The sequence below is a fragment of the Brassica oleracea genome, chromosome C9 (genome assembly GCF_000695525.1).
Source record: "Brassica oleracea var. oleracea cultivar TO1000 chromosome C9, BOL, whole genome shotgun sequence".
Taxonomy (NCBI): Eukaryota; Viridiplantae; Streptophyta; class Magnoliopsida; order Brassicales; family Brassicaceae; genus Brassica; species Brassica oleracea.
Window position 1 is genome coordinate 5,624,645 of NC_027756.1, and position 26,639 is coordinate 5,651,283.

General features: G+C 31.3%; 2 protein-coding genes and 1 pseudogene across 2 annotated transcripts; all 3 read left to right on the plus strand.

Annotated features, from left to right (window-relative positions):
* The first annotated feature begins 6,788 nt into the window (after positions 1-6,788).
* On the plus strand, positions 6,789-9,415 carry LOC106316344 (ethylene-responsive transcription factor ABR1-like). Its single transcript, XM_013754221.1, has 2 exons — positions 6,789-7,341; positions 8,481-9,415. Exons 1-2 carry the CDS (start codon positions 6,927-6,929, stop codon positions 9,215-9,217), a joined length of 1,152 nt encoding a protein of 383 aa, XP_013609675.1. The 5' UTR covers positions 6,789-6,926; the 3' UTR covers positions 9,218-9,415.
* Positions 9,416-14,691: 5,276 nt separating this feature from the next.
* Positions 14,692-17,181, plus strand: LOC106313843. The gene is made up of 6 exons (XM_013751762.1): positions 14,692-15,607; positions 15,683-15,720; positions 15,821-15,937; positions 16,095-16,160; positions 16,264-16,425; positions 16,509-17,181. The coding sequence occupies exons 2-6, from the start codon at positions 15,687-15,689 to the stop codon at positions 16,886-16,888; spliced, it is 759 nt and encodes a 252-aa protein (XP_013607216.1). The 5' UTR covers positions 14,692-15,607; positions 15,683-15,686; the 3' UTR covers positions 16,889-17,181.
* A 4,916-nt stretch (positions 17,182-22,097) lies between these two features.
* LOC106314190 lies at positions 22,098-26,267 on the plus strand (annotated as a pseudogene).
* Positions 26,268-26,639: the final 372 nt, after the last annotated feature.

Consider the following 26,639-nt stretch of genomic DNA (forward strand, 5'->3'; position numbering starts at 1 on the left):
ACAGCTTTGTGTTTGAGATCTTTGCACCAACTCCTCTCAGCTCATGAAATAAAAACAAGGAGTATTAGATTACATGAACACCATAATCTGAACAAGATATCATCAAACAACTAAGGTATGATAAACTTATCTTTCACAGGATTTGAATTTGGCTAGAAAATCTTGTTGGTTCGGATTAGGGTTCCAAAAGATCAAGACGGCGCCGAGTATTGTTTCTGCGAGTGTGGACGCGTCTGAGATCGGATCGACAAACGGTTTTCGCTGATGGATTCGCCTCGTCAAGAGCTTCAATTTGATATGTGGCTCGTCGTTTGGTTCCTCAGGATTTGAGAGATAGATCGATTTTAAGTTGCGCCTGATTTAGGGTTTATGTGTGACGGATTTTAGATTAGGTTTTGTCTCAGGTTTTTGGAGTCTATCGTGCTGATAACGCGTTGTAATTAGAGAGTTTAGAGGCTGAATATTTCTATGTTATTATTAATGATCAAGGGGTTCCTTATATAAGGATTACAAGATAAAGATAAATGGAAAGAGTATATATCCTAATCCAACAGGAAATAGGAAAACTACTAAAACATAGAAAAAGAAAACATCCTAAGTTCTAAGTCGGCCAAGACTAGACGACTTAACGTTCAAGACTAGCCGACCTAATACTAAGTCGGCCAAGACTAGCCGACTCTCTCTCTCCCTTGGACGCGGCCGCGGCTGGGCCTGGTCGTGGCTGATGGACCTTCTCTTCTTGTCTTGGTTAATGGCAATCCACTTTATGATTTATAATAAGGAAAATCCGGATTTTCATGTCGACACCTTATTTTCAAAATCATATGCAAATTAGATGTTTTTTGGAGCAAAAGATGTATTTTATTTAAAACATATCAATAGTAGTAAAGGACTAAAGGGTGCATATGCTTCCTTTTCATGCATGATTGCGTAATCACGCATTGTCGACAACCTCTAAATTCTTTCTATATATTTTAAGAAAATATAAAATAAGTTCTAGATGCTCTCTATACAATTAGAGCTGTGTTATAATTAAATAGTTGATTATCCGTGCAAAATCATTGAATATTTTCAATTAACTAGTAATCAATAACCAGTTGTTTTATATCACATTATCACTATATCCTCGCACTGTCGCACATCCTTTGGTTTAGATATACAGTACACTCATATACAACTATCAAGTTGTGTTGTGATACCCAATTGTCAATTGTTGAGGATACTTATACAAGTGGCAACTTTTAACTCAGATTAAACATAAGTGGTAACTAGTATTCCTTTTTCATACAAATATTTTTCTTTGGTCTCCTAAAGACATGAAAATACATTAAACCGTCCACAGGTTATTAACCAAATAAAATAAATTCCATCAAATATATACGATTTTGGTGCCTTTGTGCATTAACTCTATGAAAAACCCCTATGATAATAATTAGTTTTATCGTGGTAATTTAATTTCCCTCTTGTGATATCAGGTTTAATTAACAAAGTTTGATTCAATATTTTACTTATTTATTTTATAGAAATGACAAGTTGATGTTAAGGACATTAATAAAAAGGACATTATATCGTCGTATACGCCTGATGAACTAATTAAGTTGATCAGGTCTTCTAGTTCTTAGTGCGAATGCTAATTAATTAAGTTATAGAATTGCAAGTTGAATGGATATCCTTATAATAATCAGTATGTCTAATCGTGTTAATGCGAATTTAACCAGGGATTAGGTTAGGCACACATGGGGAAAATATTTATTTAATATTTGCTGGGTTTCTTTGGATCGATCTCGTCTTTTGAATGCCCCTTGGTTAAGAGTCTCTCTATATTTTTTAAGAGTTGCCAGGTGAAAAGCTTTATCCAAATATCGTTTGTACAATTTTATTTAGTTAACTAGTTAACTAAAATGTTACATTATTACAATCTAATTTTACAATTATTTTATATCTTAAATCTACTATCTTATGATCTGTGACCCTAAAACGCAAAAAAAAAAATATTATATAATTTTTACAATTGAACAATTATATATTTTATAATTTTTAGACTGATTTGCATTTTTATTTTGGTAGTAATTTAAATTTTGTTGACAGTTTCATTTTAAGTGTATATATAATTTATTAACTCTTAAATAAATATATATATATATATAAATATTATATTAAATATTATGTGTTTCCTATCTTACAGAAAATCAAAATTATATTTACTAAGATGAAAATTTAAGATATTTAATTTTTGACATAGATGATAATATTATAAATTTTATGTTATTTTTATGGTAAACATGAAATTGTATATAAAATAGTTGTTAGTTAACTACTTCAATCTGTTTTATAGATTTCTATAAAGTGAATATTATCATTTGGTTATTTATTAGGTTACATTATACATAATACTAACAATATATTTATATTTGTTTTGGTTTAGATTAAATATAATAAAATTTTAGTTTTAGTTTTTTACGAATTGATTTTAATATTTATTAAAATATAGAGTAAAATGATTTTTATAAAATTTGGTATAGTAAAAATATATAACCATAATTAAATTAAAAGTATATGAAAAAGATATGCCAAAAATATTCTTATTTAGTTAAATTCTGAATTAATTAATTAACCATTGATTTTATAAAGATATTTGTGGTATATTTAATTCTAGTAAAAACATCAATGTTTTGAAGCGCTTTTATAGAAAAAGAATAAAGTTTTTTTTGACAATTTTTTTGTTTAAAATAAAAAATTTAAGGATGATTCATTAAAAGATATTTCACAATGAAAATCGGATGAATCTTTTTAATAAAAGGGATGATAGTTAATTAGTTATCTTAACATGAAAGAAAAATAATTTGTGGTTGTTTAATTAGCCAAATATTAGATGGTTTAGGTACCCTTGAACGATACGAAAGTATGGTTCACATGTAAAAGGACAATATCCAATAATTATTCACATGTAAAAGGTAAAAGTACCACCTACGCCAATTTGTGAGTACACTTGCTTATTAGATTGTTTGAAATAAAGTCAAATGACAATATGGTCCAATGGTATGGTGGATTTAGAAAAGTGATAAATATTCTAAGTTTGATATCTATTATTTTAAATTTATTTATTTGTGTGATCATTCGATATAAATATTTATTTTCATTGTAATTAGTCGGATCCGACTGGCACTGATAGATAATTTTTACAAGGACTACTGGCCTCAGCCTGTCGAATATCTAAGTTATTAAAGAAATTAATGAATAAAGTCAAACACACCATTTCAAGATAGTCCTCAAGTTACTCCCACTATAAAATGTAGATAGTTTCAAGTTACTCCCACTAAAATGTAGATAGTTTCCTTTATGCTCGTAGAAAAAAAAATTTGTTACAAAATAAGTGTCATTTTTGATTTACAATACAAAATTTATTAATTTTATGCAGTAATTTATTTTTCTATTGGTTGAAATATGGTTAGGTGTATAGGTAATTGCGTTTTTATATAAGAAATATACAAAATTAATTGTTTTCTTAATCTGTGTGCACAAAATCAAAATGACACTTAATATGAAACAGAAGGAAAGAATACTTTAACATGGTGCTCAGACTAGAACCTAGGAGTATCTCTCAGAAGTCTGAACCATATTCTTGGAAGCGATATGGACAAATTATAGTTTTTAGAGACTTTGTTATACCTGTATCGGAAATGAATTAGGTTATATATATAGTTTTGTTACAAATGTTACTGTCAATAACAAAGAAAGAAATTATTGACAAAAATATATGATTAAAATAGAATTCCAAACAACTATCCAAGAAAAGTATTTTTTGGTTATTTTAGTGTAGCTTCAATACTCTTTAAATGGAAATTCGAACCCCATTTTTATCAACTTGAAGCCAATCTAAATAGATAAATCATACTAATATTTAATACTGAAACAGTAAACTATTGTCCTTAACTATTATTATGTCTCATCATATAATATGCATAGATATTTTGGTTTCGCATATATCATTTATCGATCCAACAATTATTTTCAAAAATGAAAATTAACATTTTCTCATGTGATTAAAGAATGAACAGTTTATGTCTGAACGTTAAACAACATTCTCCATTGTATGACATGTTTTAAGCATGTTTATTTGTTTTAAGTTTTAATGCAAAAATCATATTTATCATCCTTTAGTATCATGTAATATATTCGCCCTATTTTGAAAACTGTCATTTTAACATTTTTTTGTCATACAAAAAGTGTTATTTTAAAATTATAATGCAGCTTTGAGCTTAATATTAATTATAAAACAACCCACACTTCTACAAAATCGGTTTACGAGAAGCCTATCTTCGAACAGCTACTCAACTTGGACAGAAACGTAATATCACCTTGTTCATATATCCATTTAGCTAAATACGTAAAGTTTGTGCATGATCACCTAATTACCACTCTTTTTATGGTTATTGAGCTAAATGACTCTAATATTAATTATAAATGTATTAATTTTATAAATAATTTACTCATTTCAAATACTATGGATCGGATATGTGTAATTAATAAAAACTTAAATACATTCATTTTATTTTTAATCTGTGTGAAAGTTATCAAATTGACATTTTTTGCGAACTGAAAAATTATTTTAAAATTTTGAATAGTATACTAAATAGTTGAAGTAATGAAGGGAAACTGTATACTCGCTTAAAGCCTTAAACCAAAACAAACTACAGTGAAACCTCTATAAATTAATAATGTTGGGACTACACCAAAATAAATTTTTTTTTAATTAATTTATAGAGATATTAATTTATCAATATACTAATTGAACCAAAAACTCAATTTGAAACTATAAAATTATATAATTTTATAGACATTTTTAGTGTATATTAATTTATAGAGTATTAATTTAAGGAGGTTATACTGTATATAAAAGAAGCGGTTGTTGATAAAAAAAGGAAGCGGTTTACAAAATTCTCTTAGAAAAAGTATATGGATATGTCAGGTATAGTTGACAACGGAAAAAAAAGTTCCGATTATCATCTTTTAAGTTTATTGAGGTTGGAAAACGTATAAAACATTTAGATTGGCGCAAGAAAAATCGAAAACGAAGAATATTTCCTGGGTCAAACGGTCGAAGACAAAATGAAAGACGAAGCTTGAAACAAGTGGGCTGTAGGTACGGCCCAGAAAAGGCATGTGCTCTGGCCTTTAACACACCGTCCGAACGAAGCATTTGGCGTCGGCATGAACCAACACCGGACTCGTTAGAGAACGGGCTTTTGTACAGCACGGCGTCTCTCTCAACTTGACCTTCAAGCTCACTGATTAGACAAATAATAATATTTCATTTAATGGTTTTACCTATTTTTCAGCAATTCATTCTTATATTAATTATTAATCACCGAACCATAAGTACAAATTTAATATCAGTGTCTTAATGTCTCCGTATTTTAAGAATGTTTGTATTCTTTTTGTTTTAGTAAGCAGTAGTATATGTTTTGAAATTTTCCCACGTACGAGTAAAAACATATTAATATGTGATTATTTATTATCTTTGATTTTAAACCGATATAAATCATTAAATAAATAAATTTTTAGGAATTAGCAATTTAACTACCATCTAATAAAAATACATAGAAAACGTAAGAATATAAGTTAATATAATTTTCTATTTGGATAGAGGAAATTTTTGATTCACTCTGCAACTTGTTTAACTGATAAATCCCCCCCCCTTTTGATTAACAGTTAGCAGTTCACTTACATGTCGATGCAATTAAATATCCCCCACAAGTTGCAAAAGTTTGAGATCCGTTTCATATATCCAATTCATATTGACCAGAATCATCAAAACCAAGTTTTTTTTTTTTTTGGTCAGCTAGAATTTTATCAGGGTATAAAACCCAACCTAAGACAAAGCTCATTACAAAAAAGTAAACACAGCAGACCTAAACAACCGGCCATTAAACATACACTTTTGGACCGTAAGTCCAAAAGAGAAAACCGTTGGGGAAGTAATCTCCAAGCGTCCACCACGTGCCAATTGCCCAGCAATCAATGACGACGTGTCAAGATGCGAGAGAAACAGCTTCCTCTGGCGGAACTCTGCCCGACGAAGCCGAATCCAAGGAGAAACCGTCTCAACCTAGTTCAGCCGACATCTTAATCTAACGGAACATCGCTTCTAAAAAATGCAACCGACATCAATCTTATCAAAACCTCCGAGATTCCTACATGCAAACCGAACATCTTTTATGATAAAGATAAGTCCGAAGATGACTCAACCTTTAACAAAGGCAAGGAACAACCAATTGGAGGCTGAAGAGGAGAATCGATCGAACAGAAAACCACAAGAAACGATGATCAAACGAAACCGGGAGAACCCCGCGGTGATGGCCGGGAAGACGATGTGACGGAATCATCCCTTCTCGGAGACAAAAGCCGGCGAAGAAGTGTTGTGAGAACCACCACTTCCTGGAGTCAAAAGCCCGAACCTTCGAAAGACTTAACCGGAATAATCCGGTGATGGGAACAAGTCGGCAAAAACTCCTCTGAAAGATTGAATTTTGATAAGAAGAAGAGAAATTGAGAAAGAGAGAAGCCGACACAATCATCAAAACCAAGTTTCCTTTCGTTATGATATAAAGTTATTTACTTTATTTATAATTTACTATATTTAAAACTTTAAAAGTGTATGTTTTACATTCACACGACCGAAACAGAGAGCAGCCGACTCTTTCATTTGGCGGCGCTGAGCTAAGAAAAGGGTTTTACACGATAAAAATATTTCTATATCTATCAGCTTAAACCTTATTCTTTGTCTTAAGAACATCTGATAAAACTCTGTCTCTCTCAACAGAGATTTCTTTCCCTCTAAGAAAAAATAATAATTTCTTTTTCTTTTTTTATTTGTGGGTTTATAAGCTTCAAGTTTCAGACAAGGATTATAGGGAGAGAATTGTATGTGTGCCTTAAAAGTGGCAAATCAGGAAGATAACGTTGGTAAAAAAGCCGAGCCTACCACTCGTGAAGATGATGATCACCGGACGTTATCTGACATCGATCAATGGCTTTACTCATTTTCGGCGGAAGATGACCACCTCCACCGTCATAACTCCCTCACGCCTCCTTCCTCGTCTCTTAGTATTAGCAGAGAGAAAGAGATGTCTGCAATCGTCTCTGCTTTGACACATGTCGTCGCTGGAAATGTTCCTACTCGTCAATACGGTGGAGAAGGGACGTCGAATTCTTCTTCTTCCCCCGGCCAGAAAAGGAGGAGAGAGGTGGAGGAAGGTGGCGGCGGTGGCAAAGACGTTAAGGCAGCTAATACTTTGACCGTTGATCAATATTTCTCAGGCGGTAGTTCTAGTTTCAAAGGTAAATTTTTTTCATTTTTATATAATAACACGCGTGCACCATCAGATTAAGTTTGAATTATCTCACGTGTATGTGTATATAAAAGAATGGTGGATTCTCAAAACACAAAAACTATTTTTCCTTCAATTTTTTCAAAACTTCAAATGAATCGTGAGATTTTGAAACCATTTATGATATAATGTTTTAATAAATTTGTGATGTGGTAAACTATATACTCCCTCAGTTCTTTAATGATAGATTTTTTAGAAAAAAAATTTGTTTCACAAAAATGTATTTTTTTTGTGTTTTCTATAAAAAAATTGTAAACTTCAAGAAAATCAATTAACTTTATTGAATTACTATTGGTTAAAAGTTATTGAAAATTGAAAATTACAGAAAACGATACATTTATTATGGTAGTTTAATGTGTTTTCTTAATATGTGTGAAAATAGTAAAAAGTCTATTTTTGTGAAACAGAGGGAGGTAGTATATACCAAGTGTATGAGTCACATCATATAAAACACAACATCTAAATATTTGTTCTTTTGTTGTGTCTTTATTTGTTTAATTTTAATGAAAAGTTGCTCTTTTGTTGCACTCATGCAATATACAAAACAACATAAAGAATAATCACAATGTTTTTTTTTGGTTTCCTCTAGAAATTCCATGAGTTCTTTCATAAATGAGTTTTTTTTTTCACAAGACTATCGAAGAACCAATGCATATAACCAGTTTCCAAGTGATTTTTTTTTGTTTTGAAAAAATGGTTTAATATTTCATAAATAGTTTACGAAAGTGTACTTGATTACCAGAAGACATATACTTTGGGATTACAATAAGGTCGGACAATTAACTATAGTGATGATGATATGCCAAAAGAATCTATCTCCCTCCATTTGCATAAAGAGTCCTTTTCCACTTGCCTTTTGTTTACTACTTGTTCATTGCCCTTTGTCACCCATTTGGCCTAATCACTTTGTCGTAATCACTGAACACTCTTTTTGATTTTGTTTTGTTTTTAAGGATTTTCTCTTTTTTTTTTTTTGTCAAACAAGGATTTTCTCTTTATAATATCATTATTTGAGTAGATTTAAAGAGAGTTATTAGTGAGCCAAAACAAAAGTTTGAATTTATATGTTTTGTGTTTGTTTGTTTCCAGTGGGAGAAGCTTCGAGCCACATGTCAGGTTTAGTCCCAACATATGAATACACAACAACGCCAAATGTCAATACAGAAACGTTGTTGTTAAGTGGGGACGGACCTCAAAGAAGATACAGAGGAGTGAGACAAAGACCGTGGGGAAAATGGACGGCTGAGATTCGAGATCCTTTCAAAGCGGCTAGAGTTTGGCTCGGTACATTTGACAATGCTGAATCAGCTGCAAGAGCTTATGACGAAGCTGCTCTTCGGTTTAGAGGCAACAAAGCCAAACTAAACTTCCCTGAAAACGTTAAACTAGTTCGACCAGCTTCAACCGCCCCAACACTATCTGTACAGCAAACAACTGTTCAGAGACCAACACAGTTAAGAAACTCGGGTTCTACAAGTACCCTTTTGCCCGTAAGACATGCTTCGGATCAAAACGTTCATTCTCAGCTGTTGATGCAATCTTACAACTTCAGTCACTTGGAGTTGGCTCATCACCAACAACAATTTCAGCATCAACAGCAATCTTTATATGATCAAGTGTCATTTCCATTGCGTTTTGGTCACACCGGAGGCTCAACGATGCAACCTACATCAACTTCTTCGTCTCGTTCTACTTCTATGTTTTCTCCGGCAGCAGTTCAACCAAAGCTAGAATCAGCTAGCGAAACCGATCGTCTACAGGATCTACAATCATTAGGCAAGGCTAGTAATAATAATAACAACTATAATAATAGCCCATCCTCTTAATCGAATGGTTCATTTCTTGTTTTTCTTTTACTATAGTGTTTTGTTACAGAGAAGAGAAAAATTATTATAGTATTTAGAATTTTGTATTGTTTTTCTTCCTTTTTATGTGGTTATCATAATTTTGTATAATAATTCCTTGTAAGAAAAAAATTACTTCATATGTTTCATAAAAAAAATGTTAACTTTAATTATTTTTTTCTGCCCAAAAAGTGTTATTTTAATAGTTTAAAGCAATTTATATTTAATTTTAGCTTAATATTACTGTAAAATACATGGATCTTATAAATAAATCTATTATTTCAAATATTATTGATTAAATATATATAATTAAGAGAAATTAGGCTCTATATACACCAAAAAAATCAATATTTGCAAACTACCATAACACTAATTTTGACACTGTTGATATTTCTTTAATACAAAACTACCCCTGCCCAAACTATCTCCTTCTTTCTATATCTTGTATATTCTACCCGAACAATCTTCTTCATTCTCTCTCTTTCTTGTATTTTCTTAAAATCACTCAACACAATTTCTTTTCTATTAATCTACAAATGTTTTCTTCTTATCTTTTCTATTTTCAACGATATCAATCAGTTTTAAGTACATATGTTTCGGTTAACAGAGTATGAATTTAACAAGTATTACCCTCAATCTAGCTAGAGATCTTTATCCAGCTTCTCTATCTTTTTACTCAATCTTAACTATGATATGAATGTTCTAAGCGATTCCATTGCACATATATGTGAGATCTTTTTGATTTGCTTGATAGTAAGAGAACATGGTTGTATTTGATGCGTTGTATACTCAAGAAATAGTGGGTTTTCTCAACATTGATGAAACCTGAATCTAACCTTTCAGTTATGAGTTTTTGTAGTCGATATTTATTCAATTAACTGGTAATTGTTTGATTAGATGCTACAAATCAAGTATTGTGAGCAGATGATTTTTTGGTTAAGATGTTACTTAACTGATGGATGTCGTTATTTTTTCGCAGAATATATAATCATTAGCTGATAAATGTTTACTTAGCTGTTACAAAACATATTGACAGTTTTTTAAAATTCTTTGTAAAATGTTAATAAGTAGCTTGCGTTGGCTGGTAAATAGTTTGTTAGATGCGACAAAAAAGTTAACAGGTTAACAAGGTGTATAACAGTTTACGTTAAAATTTTGTATTAATATTTTATAAAATATATTATCATTAGCTGATACATGTTTGGTTAACTGTTACAAAATATGTTACCATTTTTTATATCGATTGCTAAAATGCTAAAAATAGCTATCGTTAACTGATATATATTTTTGTTAGAAGGTACAAAATATGTTATCGTGTTAACTTAATCATTATCTATTCAACTATTATAATCCTAGCGGTTAACAACTATTGTAGCATATATAAAAAAAAATCTAACATTGTGGTAAATATGGAAATAACATATTAGATTTGATGTTATTGTTTTTGTTTATATATATTTATATTAAATAAATTATCAGCTAACAATTTCTATAATATGTAATGAAACAATTTACCTTTAATCGTACTTTGTTAACATTCTAAATAATATATTGTGTTTCTTCTGTCCTTATGTATTGTGTTTTCCCTCTCCTCTTAACTAGTTGTAGTTTGCTGAAGCAGTGAAATCCTAGAATAGTCGCAATTCCTTTGGAAGGTTTGGGTTTCTTTGAGACCATGATTCACTTGCATATTTGGCGCATCCAACATCAACGTTATTGGATATGACGGTGATGAAGATGTAGTGAGGAGGAACAGGTTAATATAGAAATGGTGTGATGATTATAATTGATTATGAGATTGACTCCAAGCTTTTTTTTTTAAATATTACTTCAATGAAGATTAGGAATAAACTAATCGTGAGAGGAAAGAGTTGCCGGAAAAAGAGATAAACGTGAGGATGGGAGATGGAGAAAGAGAGAGAGAGAATTGAAAAGTTTGGGGCATGGATAAAATAGTCAATTTATGCTTAAAGTGCTACAGAGATTTTTATTTTACATACCCATAGGGTAGTTCACCAATTTTGACTTCAATTCAGTATATCTAGCAAATTGTCTCTATAATTAATACAAACAAGAGATTGATCCGCGCATCCGCGCAGATATTGGTTTGTACATTTTTATACATCGATATTTATTTTTCATAATTAGTATTATATATTTTAGATGTATCATAATATAACTAATGATATTCAAAAGACTTGGACCGAATAAGGTAATATGGCTATTTTGTTACAAATATCTGAATACGTTTTAAATACATTGGTTATTTAGATATTTTTAGGTTCCTATACATCAAAACTGAATTCATCTAGATCCAGAATGATCCAACTCAAAACCCACACATAAATTTATAATATTTAAGCGGCACCTTGTTTCAAAACAAAAAAAAACGATATCCGAAAGGAACAACATGTACATAAATGGATAGATAATGTTCATTTATAACTGTTTTTATAAACTAATAAAAAAATCTATTTTTATGTGTTTGGCTAAAATAAGTGAAATATAAAGAGTTTTTTGTTAAGTAAAATAATTATATGGAGTGAAAATTAAATGGCAATAAATGTAGCACATTTTTATTATTTTGATTTAAGTTATTATTTTATCTACAAAAACATATCTTTAAATTGTGTTTTTGGCTACGTAATTTTTCACCGATTGAAACTCAAATAAAAATGTTTTAATAAAACAAACTAAATCAAACGTTTAATCATATGCAAAACCTAGTTATTTAACATTTTGATTTTATAATTGGCACACAGTTAATATTGATTAACTAATAAATAAAAATATGCACTATTATTATGATAATATAATTAAGAATAGTACTACCATAATAATAGTGCATATTTTTACGGTAATATAATTATTATGGTAATATAATTAATGATGTGAGTTGCCAAAAAAAAACAAAATAATTAATGATGTGAATTATTGTTAAAATAATATAATTAATGAAATTGTTAAACTAAGTGAAATATAGAAATACAATTAATAGATACTGATATTCATATATCTAAACAAATTTTATTAAAACTACTCCAAGTTTCCAAACAATCTCATTGTGTGCTTCAACTTTAATAATATAGACTAGATCTTGATCCGCGCTTTGGAAGCGCAGATTATTTTATGACAATTTTTTTACTAATAACTGAACAAATATTTTGTTATTTTATAAGAATTTTTTTTTGTATTTATTATATTTTTTCATTTAAATCAATGCTTTTGAATTCGACCCAAACCCGCAGTCTAACCGGTTAATCAAGTGATCCGACGATTCAATATAGATTTTTAAAAATATTCATTTAAAAAATCATTAAAACCCGAGATTAACCGATTGAACTGATGGATGACCAATATATATCTAATTTGATTTAAATTTTTATAGTTTCATAATTTGTCACCTTTTAATCCAAATTTTTAAAGTTCATTGGTTTGCAATTTTATGAAATTATGACGTTTCTACAAAATTTTGATAGAAAAAATGATAGATATAAAATAACTGACAACTATAAATATGTCTTGATCATATTAGTCCTTTTTATATAGCTTTGTTAATTTTATAATAATTGTTTTGTGTAATTTATCTTGTTAATAATTTATATTATAATCGGTTTAAATTTGATGTTAACAATTAGTGTTAGACATTTTTCTTTAGATACAAATATTTTGAACATTTTTCATAATTATTTTTGTTATTATATTTATTGTACAATGTATAATGTTTATATATATATATATATATTATGTAATGGCTATTATTGAATTATTATGTTACTTAAATCAATTATATAACCATTATTTAGTAAATATAAATAAAGTAATATGTTAATTTAATTAATTTATTATTGATTGAAATGTTTTGTAGTATTTATTAAACCTGTAGCGATAAGTTCTATTTATTTTCGTTGTTTTATAAATTATTTGGATTTTTTTTTCCAATCATTTAATTTATCTAAATAATTAAAAGAAAATTGTTAGAAATATTAAAAAGATGAATTCTAATATTTTATATTGTTTAGACATCAAATTAATTACAGTGTTGTTTGGAAACATAGATACTAGTATAAATAAATGAGTATATTGTTTGGAAACATTATAGTAGTATAAAGAAAATATTATTAGTGATTTAATGTAGGTTTAAATATAAAGTAGGAATGTGCATTTAATTAAAAAACTTACGAAATAAAAGTTAGATCTAATACGATGTTTCTGTTTTAATAATATAGATGTTAAACTAAGTGAAATATGAAAATACAAATAATAAATACTGTTATTCATATATCCAAACAAATTTTATTTAAACTACTATTCAAATTTCCGAACAATCTCATTGTGTACTTCAACTTCAATAATATATATAATATAGATATACATAATACATTGTCAATCATTTTCATATCGTAAAATAGCATACAAAGGAAATTTTATACTACAATAGCATTAATTAATAGCCATCGAGAAACTCTAGGTGCCGGTGAAAAAAATAATTAACTGAGTGAAAGAGGGATATGGGCCGATGATACGTTCTATGTAATGGGCTCATTTAGGAAATATTTGGCCCAAAATGCTGATGTCTTTGGGCTATTTTGTGTGGGTGATTTTGATTATAAAATTACTAGTTACTATCGTGGAAGAATTCAAGATAAGTTGTACTGTTAAATTCCATATATGTAATTAATTTTGTGAATTCTAAAATATTTACATGAATGGATGAATTTTCTCAAAATCTCTAATATTACTTTCATATACGAATTATCAGGAGAAAGTGTAACATTTTTTGTATTATTTTACATTTTTACCATCAAACATATTTATGTATTTTATGAAAAATAATAAACCATCCGCATCTAAACTATAATCATAATAAATTTTTTTTTATGGATGATTCTATATACACATTGGATATTATATATATTGACATTTATTCAGAAACAGAAACCGTGATGCCAACTATGATTATATACAATATTTTTCTTTCAAGACAAGGCTGTACACATATGCATGCAAACTCGATTGTATGTATATATGTTCATATATAAAGTAGTTTACATTCTCCACACGTGATAGTAATTCCTGTTGAATAGATCATATAAATCTCGGGATATCTTGGAATCTCTGGATATCTCACAAGACAATGATAATCTCATCATACGTGTTTATCAGCTGTTGTGTATCGGTCTTTTCTTGTTCGCACTATGATAATCCATAAGCATCAACTTCTGCTCCTCCCACTTGCCTTGCGGCTCTCTTGATCATTCTCCACAACCAATGGTGTTTTATCACAAGAAAACGGGCTTAACCGGAGCAGTCATATTAAAAGAATAATAGCTGGGCTGAGGACATAAAAACCGTGAGCTGGTCTGGACATTATACAAGCCCATAAAAAGCCCATATAACGCACGTATGACCCATAGTCAGAGCTAGGGTTTTCTTCTTATAATATAAATAGCGTTCTGTTTCCGACAGAAGTACAAAGGTTGGCTCACAACTATGCCTCCCTTGAACTGCCTCCGATGATGATCTCTGAACAACTTAGTTGTTCCTCCCATGAGATAATTCATGGGTTTACCGAGGAGGCACGTTCGTATTTTTTACATATTGAATCTATTGGTCTTTAATTGCTTCTGCTGTTCTATATATTGTCCACATGCTACTTGATTGGATTCTCTTCCTGGTTGATAGTTCTTGTAAATTCAAGTTTTTTCTTATGTTATTGCACAGATCTGACAGATTTATTTTAGTCTTTTATGAAGTTCTTTAGCTAATACATATATTTTCTCAGACCTGATGATTCTTTGACAATGATGATGTTCTTAATAGATGCATACAAGTTTTTTTCTTACTTGTTAAGATGTTGATGATCTTAATAGATGCATACCTATCTACTTAAAAAGTAATTTGTGTGAAAATGATAGATTAAAAATCTAATAAAGGCCATTTGATTTTGGTGATGTCGTTTGTTAATAATCAAAATTCTCTGTATTTATTTGGTGATTCTGATATTTTTTTGGTAGTAGTTAACTTTGATTCGTAAACTTTACTATAAAATATAGTATTTATTTAATTTTAAGATTATTAGTGTCCAACTTTTGAGTGCCGCGTCATTGTTTGAGAAGGACGCCATTTTCGTTCAGGATTTTCAAAAGATTTCCAATTACCTCCAATAAATTTGAATTTTTTCAAAACGCGGTTTAGATTTTTTGATTTTCCGATTCTGTCCTTGTAAGTGGCCGGCAAAATCTATTATTATAATCTACTATAAATAGCAGTTGTGTTCGTTAAATCAATTTTTCCCCAAACAATCTCTAGATTTCCTCTTGAGAAAGCTAATTCATCCGTTCCAACTCTAGCTTGCTAAAGAAGTCAAAGGTTTGTTCATTCATATTATCTTATTTTCTTTTGATCTTCTTGTTTACCGAGAACTGATTTTTCCATTCTCCGAAGGAACATGGATCCTTCTGTTCTCGGTGGCCGATCACCAGGTACTCTCTAACTACATTTTTCTTAGATTCTACATTTTATTAGTTGTTTCCATAGTAAGTGTTGACTCTCTTCCAATTCCAATTCCAATTCCAATTCCAGGTGTATCTCAACAGGCTCCCTTGTCTGTTCTTCGTGGCGGATCTGCGACAAGTCCGATCTATATTAGCAGTGGGGAGTCTTACTCGTCTAGCAGTGGGGAGTCTGACTCGTCTGCAGGTCCGTACGTTTCCTTGTTATCATATTCATTAGTTATTTCAATAATAATTGTTGATTCTCGTCTAAATCTAGTTGTATCTCAAACCTATTCCCATCGTTGATTGATCTCAACCGACTCTACCTATATTTCTAAAAAATCTATCCCTATCAAATGCAGATGTATCTCAACCAAAGCCTGTAGTTGGTGGTTCACAGCAAAATCGTTACCGCCCTTTGTCGTATGGTAAAGGCCCAAATCTCATCAAAATCATCTTCACCGTTTCATTTGTTCTCTTTAAATTATCTCATCAGAATCATCTACATCGTTTCATTTGTTCTTTACTCAGCTGACTTCCCCCACGGATCCCGAAACTCGGAAAGTGATTCTCCTCCGGTTTTAACTTACGATTTAAGCCGTGTTCGGTCTCTTCGTGGACCAACTCCTCCCATCGCTATGCAAGATGGAACTCCTTGTGCCACGGTTCCTTTTGGAACCCTACCCAGTTATGGTACAGTATACACTAGTGTCAGTTTTGATTAACATGTTCATGAGTGGTAGTTTTTTGTTTATTGTGATTCTTGCAATGTTCAGGTGTTGATGGGGGTATTTTCAAGTTTACGTTTCCAGACAAGTCTCCATTATCCCCTAAGGCCCCTAAAATGGTGGTTGTTCTTGGCGCTGACGAAGCTATTCTCTACGAGGGGAATTCAAAACGTACTGTCATGCTTTCAAACAAGACCTGCACCATCTCGTTTCCTGCTGGTGGTCATGTGAACGTGCGACCTGGTGGAGAGATTTGGTACCAACTTTGGTGGAGAGGTATTATTCCGTTTGCTGCTGCTGGAGGATGTGCTATTGAGGTTCCTGTTGGTGCTGTAGTCGGTTTTGGATCGAGCTTTAAGGAGTTTGCTGATCTTCGCTGGAGTGGCGACGACAGTTTTGTGTGGTGTGGATATGAGTTTGACGATTAAGATGAAGTGCACGTGTGAGTTGAAATCCCTTGGTGTGGATTTGAGGATTTAGAGTGAACTTGTTAGTTGAAATCCCAATATGTTCTTTTTTTTCACCAAAGCAACTTGCTTTTTATGTCTTTGTTTACACTCTGATGACGTTATCGTATTATTGGGTGTTTCTGGAATTAAGTTAGTAGCTTTATAATATTACTTTCTCTAGTTTTGTTGAATTAAGGATTCATAGGATGTTTTCTGATAATGTCGTTCCCGTTTATAGTATTGGTAAGTAGACTAATAACCAATACTAATCATAGCGGTAGTGTTTCCGTTACCGCCACTTCCAGCACAATGGTAGTGGTAGTAAATCTTAGCGAATGGATATTAATGTTTGAAAAGTCTTATCCTTGCAAGAAGACTGTTGCTTTTGGATCTATTATTCTTTTTTGTTATTGTTCCATTGGTTTCTTCTTTCTTTCTTTGTGGTTGTAGTTGGTAAAAGTGAATATGTGTGTAACGAAAACTCTCTTTTGGATTGTTCTTATAACAAACCAATTCTTTGACTATGTTTTTTTTGTTGTTGGCTTTCATGTATTACTGTTTGAAAAAGAGTAAAAACTTATTGCAAAATGGTAACAAGGTTTGTTGAGTGTACAATATAATTGTTTAGCATCCGTCTTGGAAGATGTCAAAGTGAGTGTCTTAAGCTCTCTTGTCTAACCCTGAGTCTGAAAGCTATGATTGGTTTCTTTCCTAAATGAAATATGGTATCTTAAATCTGAATTTTGTTAAAAGTTAATAACATTATGGGCAAAACTTGGTGTGACCTTCAAATCTACTAAACAAGTAAACTTATTAATATAGACCAGTAAGAAGACCCAATGATAAAAGCCCAGTAAGAAGATGGAAACAAAGCTGACGCGGACACAGCGTGTGCGTGTCTGAAATTTTCTTTTTGTTTTGTTTTTTTAAGTAGCCGTTTCTTTTAATTCAAATAAAAAGGAAATTAGCAAAAAAAGGAATAAAAAATGAATTAAGGCAAATTTCATTTTTTGATTTTCGTGTAGTAGCCGTTGTAACGTTTCCTGTTTTAAAGTTCACCTCCGACAAACTCGCGTCAGATTAATGGATTGATTATAAGACACTTTGTAAATTAATAATGTGAAAACAAGTAAATTGTAACGTCCTGTCATTGATCGTTATGTTGCATTTGTCTTTTTACTCTTATGATTACTTAGTCACTCATAAATAATCAATCCGGTAATTAAATCAACCCTTTTAATAATCAACCTACTTCGGTTGATAATATGTACTAAGCCTAAGCTCACCACGGTTCACAGTGACAACAACAAAACCCACAATGAGTTCTCTCATCACCAGCCTTTTCTCCATCTGTAAGATTACTTTTGAAATTTTGTTGCTACCTTAAAGTTTTGTTTTTGTCACGTGGGTTTATATGAGTTGAATGATTGATTGTGTGTTATGTATGCAGTGCCGTCTCTAAGGATAGGCAAGTGAGGAACACGCCCAGGGCCCACTTTTAAAACAAATAAATTTAATGATAAAAAAGATCTAAATTTTTGTTGTATTTTTGCAATAAGACCCAAAATATTATATATAATCAATTATATTGCATATAAATTAAATTTATCCAAGGGTCCAATATGAGGTTGAGCAGGACTTGTATGTATGGTTAGCTTTGTTCCCACTGATGACGGTTTATGGAATCTAACTTTTTGTAGCATTATATCTATCTAATGTGTTAGATCATGTTGGTGTTTTTTTTTTGGTAAAATGATCATGTTGGTGTTTGTTCTAGTTAGTTGATCATGTGCTCATACAGTCATACTCACCAAAAGTTCCAAATTTAAAAAAAAAGTTTACATTGAATTATATGTATTGATGTGATCGTGGTGTATATGATCTGGATGATTGATTGTCTTGAAACCGGTAGGTAAGTGTCTTTAGTTTGGTTAGATTCTGAGTCACACATTGTTTGTTGTAGTTTACCTTTTATTTTCAAAACTTCTGTTTTTTCTCAAAGGTTCTGACTGAGTTGTGTGTATATAAACTAGGATCCATTGCCAATGTTTCGAACGTGGACGGATGCTCGAGACTTATACATCCCCATTCCCTACCAGCACTTCCTCCATCGTCGTCATGATTTCTCCCATGCACATCTCGGCTATAGAGATTCACCACTCTCAGGTCCCTCTTGATCTTTTCTGACTCTCTCTCTCTCTCTCTCTCTCTCTGTTGTTTGTGTTCTCAGATTGGTGGGTTCCATGGTGAGTCAAGACGTCAGTTGATTTTTGCTAAGCTCCGGTGTAGTTTCGTAAGTTGCAGCGGGAGTGAACAATTGTGAATGAATCGCAACACTGGTTGAGTGAGGTGTCTAGAAAATCACGGCTACCTTAGTTAGGAGGGGTAGGGCTGGGCACAAGGCGAGTACTTGCTATTTTGTGTGTACTTGCGACTTGACTTGTATTGTACGAGTAATAAAATTTCCGACTTGTACTTTTCTTGTTAAAAATGAGTACTTGATCAAAAATGAATTACTTGCAAGTTACTTGTCCCGCTTTTTTATTTACTATTTACGAGTACTTGTAAACTATTTACGAATACTTGTAAACTATTTACAAGTACTTGTGAACTATTTATAATTTTTTCTGAGTATTTACGAACTACTTACTAAATAATAACCTATTAGAAAAAGACATGGAAGTTTATTTTACTTATTCTACTTAACATATAACATGTGAATTAATTTAAACCAGATATTTGTTCATTTTATAAAGAAGAAAAATAAAAAATATATGAATATTTCGATATATAAACATTGTATAATTTTTACGATGACAGAAATGTCTTCTCTAAACAAGTAACGAGTAATAACAAGTCATGGAGTTAAATTTTTAATACTTGTTACTATATAATACTTGACTAGATGATGAATATTTAAAAATCAAGACATATGAAACAAGTAATAAGTATAAGAAGATTAATGAGTATTTGTGTCCAATCCTAAATGCAAATAAAAGAAAAGACAAATATAAACAAATATTTAATAAATCATGTAAGTTACAAATATCAAGTAATGAAACAAGTAACAGGGCGTAACGAGTCAAATACTAAAAATAATAATTATACTTGATACTTGATTTGGTCTTGCAAGTAATGAAAATTGTCGACTTGTTATTTGCTTTGATAATACCGAGTACTTAAATTTTCAAGGCGGGTATGAATCAAGTAACGAGTTTAAGGCGAGTAACGAGTAATGATGCCCAGCCCTAAGGAGGGGGGCATGAGTTCAGTTAACTAGGGCTTCTTACCGGTTTTGTATGTTTAGTTTTTTTTCTGGTTATATGCATCAAATCATTAACCAATTCTGTTTTGGTAACCGAATCAAACTTATATAGATTATCTTTTAATTAAAAATATTAATCACCCCTTTATATTTATCAACACTTATGTATGTTTGGAAGCTATTAGTTTTGATCAATATGATTTTACTTTTCTACCAACGAATTAACTAATATAAAGTTATAAACCATGTAAGTTTTACCAAAATACATTAGAATCAATTATTATTTTTTTCCTAAAAGAATCAGTTCGATCGGTTTATGTAGTGCAATATATGTTGTTCAACTGATATATGCATAACTTTCTGTTAATGTATAATTTATATGGTTTACATCTGGTCATATAAACTATTTTGATAGGAGGAAGGTTGTTGATATTATGATAAAATACAATTATAGAAATTGAAAATGTTAATTAACTTACATTCAAAATGCATTATGAGGAAGTTTCTTATAAGTTTTTAATATTATTTTAATAAAATGTCTCATGTTTTAATAGTTTAGATAAATTTAATAAAATTTAAAAATGATGATTTAATTAAAAATCACACATGAAAAAAATTATATACTTCTATTTAACAAAATAGATTTGAAGTATTATACATGATTCACAGCATGTATATATATATATATATATAAATATATATAATCTACATGAAAAAACTGAATAAATTTATATCTACAAAACCCCAATCTATTTCTATTTCTCTAAACCCGAAAAATCAAAACCGAACGGGTACTTCACTATTCAAAATATATTAAAATACTAATTATCCAAACTCAGGGTTTTTGGATATTCATAATTAAAAAATATTCAAAACCCTAAATTACCCGATTTGTTTCGAGTTTTCTGGGTCAAATTCAGATTTTTCTAAGTTTTTCGAGATTTTAGATTTAAACTTGAACCAAACCCCAAACTATTTATAACTCAGTTTCATTTCGGGCTTTATAAATGTAGAAACCCGACTTAAACCCGAAACTATCTGAATTGATCCAATACAAATGAAACCACTTAATTGTTATGTGTTTGAAATATAATTATCGAAAAGCATACATCCGCGCGTCTGTGCGGGTTCAGAATCTAGTTGTTAATGAATTCTAAAGTTAGTGAAAGTTTTGTGTTTTTTTTTGTTAGTTCAAAAATTTATGTTTTTTTTGGTAATTCATGTAAAGTTTGAGGTTTTTTTTGCCGAATTCCCAAGATTAAACCCTTATGGTTCTTGGATTTTAGAGAAAGAGAATAGTTTTCTTATCCGGTTTGATAGGCCATTTGTGTGCCTAACCACATATATTGATCCAGTGTCTAACTGGCCCAAAAGGTATTGTATAGGCCCATCACGCGAGAAATACGAGTAAATTAAGTGACTGGAATTGACCGACCAATCGAGCGAGTCGGTTCTTATGTTTGGGCCGGGTTTTTATTTGAGCTCGTACTCTTTTCTTTTCATATTGCAATCAAAATTTGAACATATTTATAAAAATATTTTATCCAGCTAGAATTAGATATAAATAGTATTTAACATTACAAATATGCCACAATACTAGTTCATCCATAAACCGAGGCTTTGATTGTGTCTGCGCTACGGAATTTATCACCCTTTTTAACTGGGCGCTTTAAAATCTTAAATTGGAATTCTTTGTGGTTATTAAGTTTAACGTTAGCCCAGCAACCCAATAAGCACAGCTATTGATTATTATTGATTATAGCATCAGCCCTTTCTTGAGCCGTAAGAAAATTAGAAAATTTCCAATTCTACCAAGATCTTCAAACCCTAGAAAACTTCCAATTCTACCTTCTCTGTTTTGTCTTCCCTACTTATATATCTGAAAAAGAACCCCCTGTGTATTAGACATAGCAATACACAGCCATGGTTAAGTATCTGTTGAGAAGAAGACACAATTTCGTGGCGCCAGAGATTTCCTTTGATCTAATGATCGAAATCCTGAGGTAGATTGCCTGCTAAATCGCTTATGAGGTTCAAGTGTGTCTCAAAGCTATGGTTTTGTCTGATCCGCTCTCGATATTTTAGCAACCTTTATATCATGGTCTCATCATCTCTATCGCGACCGCGACCACTTGGTCTATACATGAGTTTGAATATGGGTTTGAGTTTGGCGAGACACTACCTATGTGATTCGATGGAGCTCTGCGAAAACCCTGGAAAGACTGAACTGCTATCATTAAGGTTATCGCCGTCTAGTAGTAGTGCTGAATCATTGTTAGAACCAGATTTGACTTTCCCAGGGATGGGAGGATACAGGATGGTATCTCTTCGCGGTTTGATTTTATACACTGTTTGCAGAAAAGCATGTATCTATAATCCTGCCACTAGACAAAGCTTAACCTTACCCGCTGTCAAGTCCAACCTCTTTGCGCAACAAGAACCTAATAAGCATGTCTACTACTTTTTCGGCCATGATCCTTTTTTTGATCAATACAAAATAGTGTGTAATGTTATGATAGCCTCATTATTTTTTGGGAGGACAACCTCCGAGTATTGGGTGTTCGTACTGGAACCCGGAGGTTTTTGGAAAAAGGTTGAGTATGATGATCAACCTCACCTTCCTAGAAGACAAGGACTCTGCATCAACGGAGTTATATATTATCCGGCTTCCAGTCATAAATGTCACTATAACGTTTATTGTTTTGACGTTAGGTCTGAAGAGATCCGTGTGATCCAAGCATCCCATGCAGTGTGTCAGTTTTGTAAGTCCTTTGGTTTCATAGAGCATGGTGGAAAACCAGCAATCTTTGATTATACACGTATTAGAGAAACAGGTGTCTTGGAGTTGTGGGTCTTGGAGGTGGATGGGGGAATATGGTCGAGGAAGTCTCTGGTTTTGAAGCCTTGTCAGAGGCATTTAGTGGATGAAATTAATGTTAACGAGTTGATTGTTCATGGTACTGCTCAGAACAATGAGGTTATCTTGGCGTTGACTTATCCTTGTTACCTTCTCTATTATGATCTGATAAAGAATGATTTGAGAAAGGTTAGTATCATCAAAGCAACAACACGGGATGTGTCTTTCAGGGTTCTAGATAAGTGTGAAAGCATCATGCACTTGAAAATTTGAATAGAGTTTTTCTATAAGATTTATCATTATCTAATTGTCTTTGCTTAAAATAACACATTTGAACTACTTATTTATAACTAGTTCTTTATTTATTTTACTTGTGATGCAAACAAACAAAACAATAGCTTCTTTTATTGTTTAATATCATCAAGACAAATTGGGCTTTTAAGTATGTTTCTTTAAATTTGTTCTCTAAAAATCCTGTTTTGAGTACATATGGGAAGCCTACTGTTGTCAACAGACTGCTAGCTCTCAACAAACACATGAGCATACATCCTTGAATTCATATTTTTATTTGTCTCATGTGAATTCCCTAAAACAAACAGTTCATTTGTTGTTATAGATCCGCAGATCCCTGCCTCGTTTCGAGTCAGAAGAGAATCAACAGCTGTAACCAACCAAAGCCAAAGAAAACTTTAGTAGCCACGAGCTTGAGTCTTACACCAAGAGCTATTGCTTATGCTGCCCGGTGAAGGTTGAGCCAGCCAAGACAGCTGCAGCTTCAAAGCTACAGAGCATTGTTGATTCTTACACAGCCTCCTTAGAGAATATGACAGCTCATGGAGCACTTGACGTGACGGGTAATCTTTGGGACTTATGGCTTAAAAAAAGTTATTTTTAGTCAAATTTGTGGATTGTTCAAGAATGATTTCTGATTTCGATCCCAAATTTTTTTTCTGGTTATCGCCTAATAATTCTTTTTGTAGAGAAATTTGGTAACTTGTTTTAGCTGTAAATTGTGACATATGTAATATTCATATTGATTACTACATTTCATTTCATGTCTTGCGAAATAGTATGAAAGATAAGTTGTACAGATAAGTTCCTATATGAAATTATAAAAAAATAAATTTACAAATTTTAAAGTATTTACATGAACGGTTGAATATTCTATGAATCACTAATATTATTTTCGTACACGAATTATCAGGAGAATGTGATATTTTTTTTGTTATTTTGCATTTAATATGAAATATATTTTTTTGTCAACTAATATGAAATATATTTTATTTAGTTTTATGACAAATAATCAATCAACCGCACCTTCACTATCTAAAAAACATATGACAGCGTATAAGTAATAATAATAATAATAATAGATGTACACGTAAAATATATATTATTGACATTTATTCAGAAACCATGATGCAAACCATAAATAAAACACACACAACCATCATATTAATATATATTAGTTAAACAAAATTAAAAGATATCTAAACATTGGAAAGGAGAAGTTATGTTGAAACACCTTTACATTGAAAAAATTGTTACTGCTATTAACAAATCGACCAATTTAAGATATCTATAATAATAAAGCAGGGTTTTCTCTCACCTCCTGCGTCCACGTCAGCAAGCACATATGGGCATTTTGTGCCACCTGTCACATAAAAAAACAACTTTCCTAATTTTTAGTTCGCAAGATAATTCTAAAAAATATTATGGGCTAATATCAGGTTTGTTTGTTCAAGCCCATTTGTTTGTCTGTCAAGCACATGACGTCTTTCATCCTAGCCGCCTCCGATTAGATTCTTGTAACGTCTTCTCTTTCCCATTAATTTTCTCCTTTAATCAGACCATTAACATCGTCATCTCACTCGCTGCATTATTAATTCGAGCTCAGACTCTCGTTACCTAACCGGCGAAAGGTCTCTTCATACGCTTAGAAAAATTTTACGATTTTTTGGTGATATTTCTTCTTTCCTTCTTTTTTGCTGATTTGGTTTCGTTGATCGACCTTGACTCGACTTGGGTTTGTGCTTTCAGTCCGTATAAAGAACACATTGCCTCTCTTCTCCTTCTGCCATGTCACTAAATAGGAAGAGGAGAGCCTTCCACGTGTCTCATGTCTCACTCCACACAGAACTCACCGTTTCAATAATTCAAAGTCATCGTTTCCTTTGCGCAGCTTTAATATTAACTGTTGATTTGGGCTACGAAATATTTTCAAATGGGGTCTAATACACATGATGAAGCCCAACATCATGCATTCTTTTTTTTAAGGCAGAGCATTAGCATTAGCAGTATGCTATAGAAACAGTATGCTGCAGGAGCTATATGCTTTTGCTAAACTGTTTAATATGATGATTGGTAAAGCAGTATGAATATGCTATTTAAAATTATTATAAAAATTAATATATAATATATTTTATTTTTAATTAATATATTAATATATTATTTTTAATGAATATATAAAAGATATAAAATTAATTTATTTTATTTAAAATTTTTAAAATTATGTTTATATCGAAAATATTATTTAAAAATAAAATTTTTAATTAAAATATCTATATTTTAAAATAATATTTTCACTTTTAAAATAAATTAAATATATAAATTAAATTATATATTTTAAATGTGAAAAACTATTTAAAAATATTTTTATTATAAATTCATTTTAGAAATCAAAATTTTATTTTTGGGATATAAAAATAATTTTTTGATGTTATAAAATAAAATAAAAGAATTAATTATATATTTTCCTTAATTTTATAAATTATGTATGCTAATGCTCTTCTAAAAGTTTTATGTGAGAGCATTGACCAAATAGCATTTGGAAAGCATTTGCATTTAGTAAATACTAAATATTTCTCTAAATGCTTTTCTAATAATTGTTGATTGGATAATGTAGAACTAATGGTAATGCTCTACCAATCAAAGCCTTAAGTCGGTTAATCTTCGGATACAAAGAGGTGAGTCTTCAATCAGTAAACTTCATCATTCTCATTTCATTCATCACAATCAGTACTCTTCTCTCCTCCTAGCCGGTTCGTCAGCTAAGAATTTGGGAGGCCAGAAACGTAAAGAGACGCGGTGTGCGTATGGTCGTCTCCCGCTTCCCTTACGCGATCCCGACTCTTCCCGGAGGGAAGAAGCCTCCTTTTGTTTCTGTATTCCTGAAGCCGTTGGGGAACACGCTTTTGACAGATCAGAGTGGCGTTGTATTTCCTGGCGGCGACTGATGTTGCGGACTGGAGAAGTTGGTGAAGTGTAAAGATTTTAAGGCGAAGTCGGCGGAAATGGTTGTGAACGGAAGCCTGATGGTGCTGGTGGAGCTCCGGTGAATTGAAATGGCTTGCGGATTGCTTAGTTATCTTTTTCAGTAGTGAAGATTGGGCAGCAGCCGAAGCCTTGGGGAAGTTAGCCTACGGTGGAAAGAAATGATCTTTCCTCCATTAGCTTTGTTTGGATGCGTTACTTCATTTTAGGTGATGCAAGTTCAGTTCCATCGCATACAAAATCATACCTAAGAAAACTTAACAGCAGACACATGAGAGATGTATAGTGTGGAATGGATGGGTATGTATAAAGTTCTCTTCTCTTTAGAATTTGAT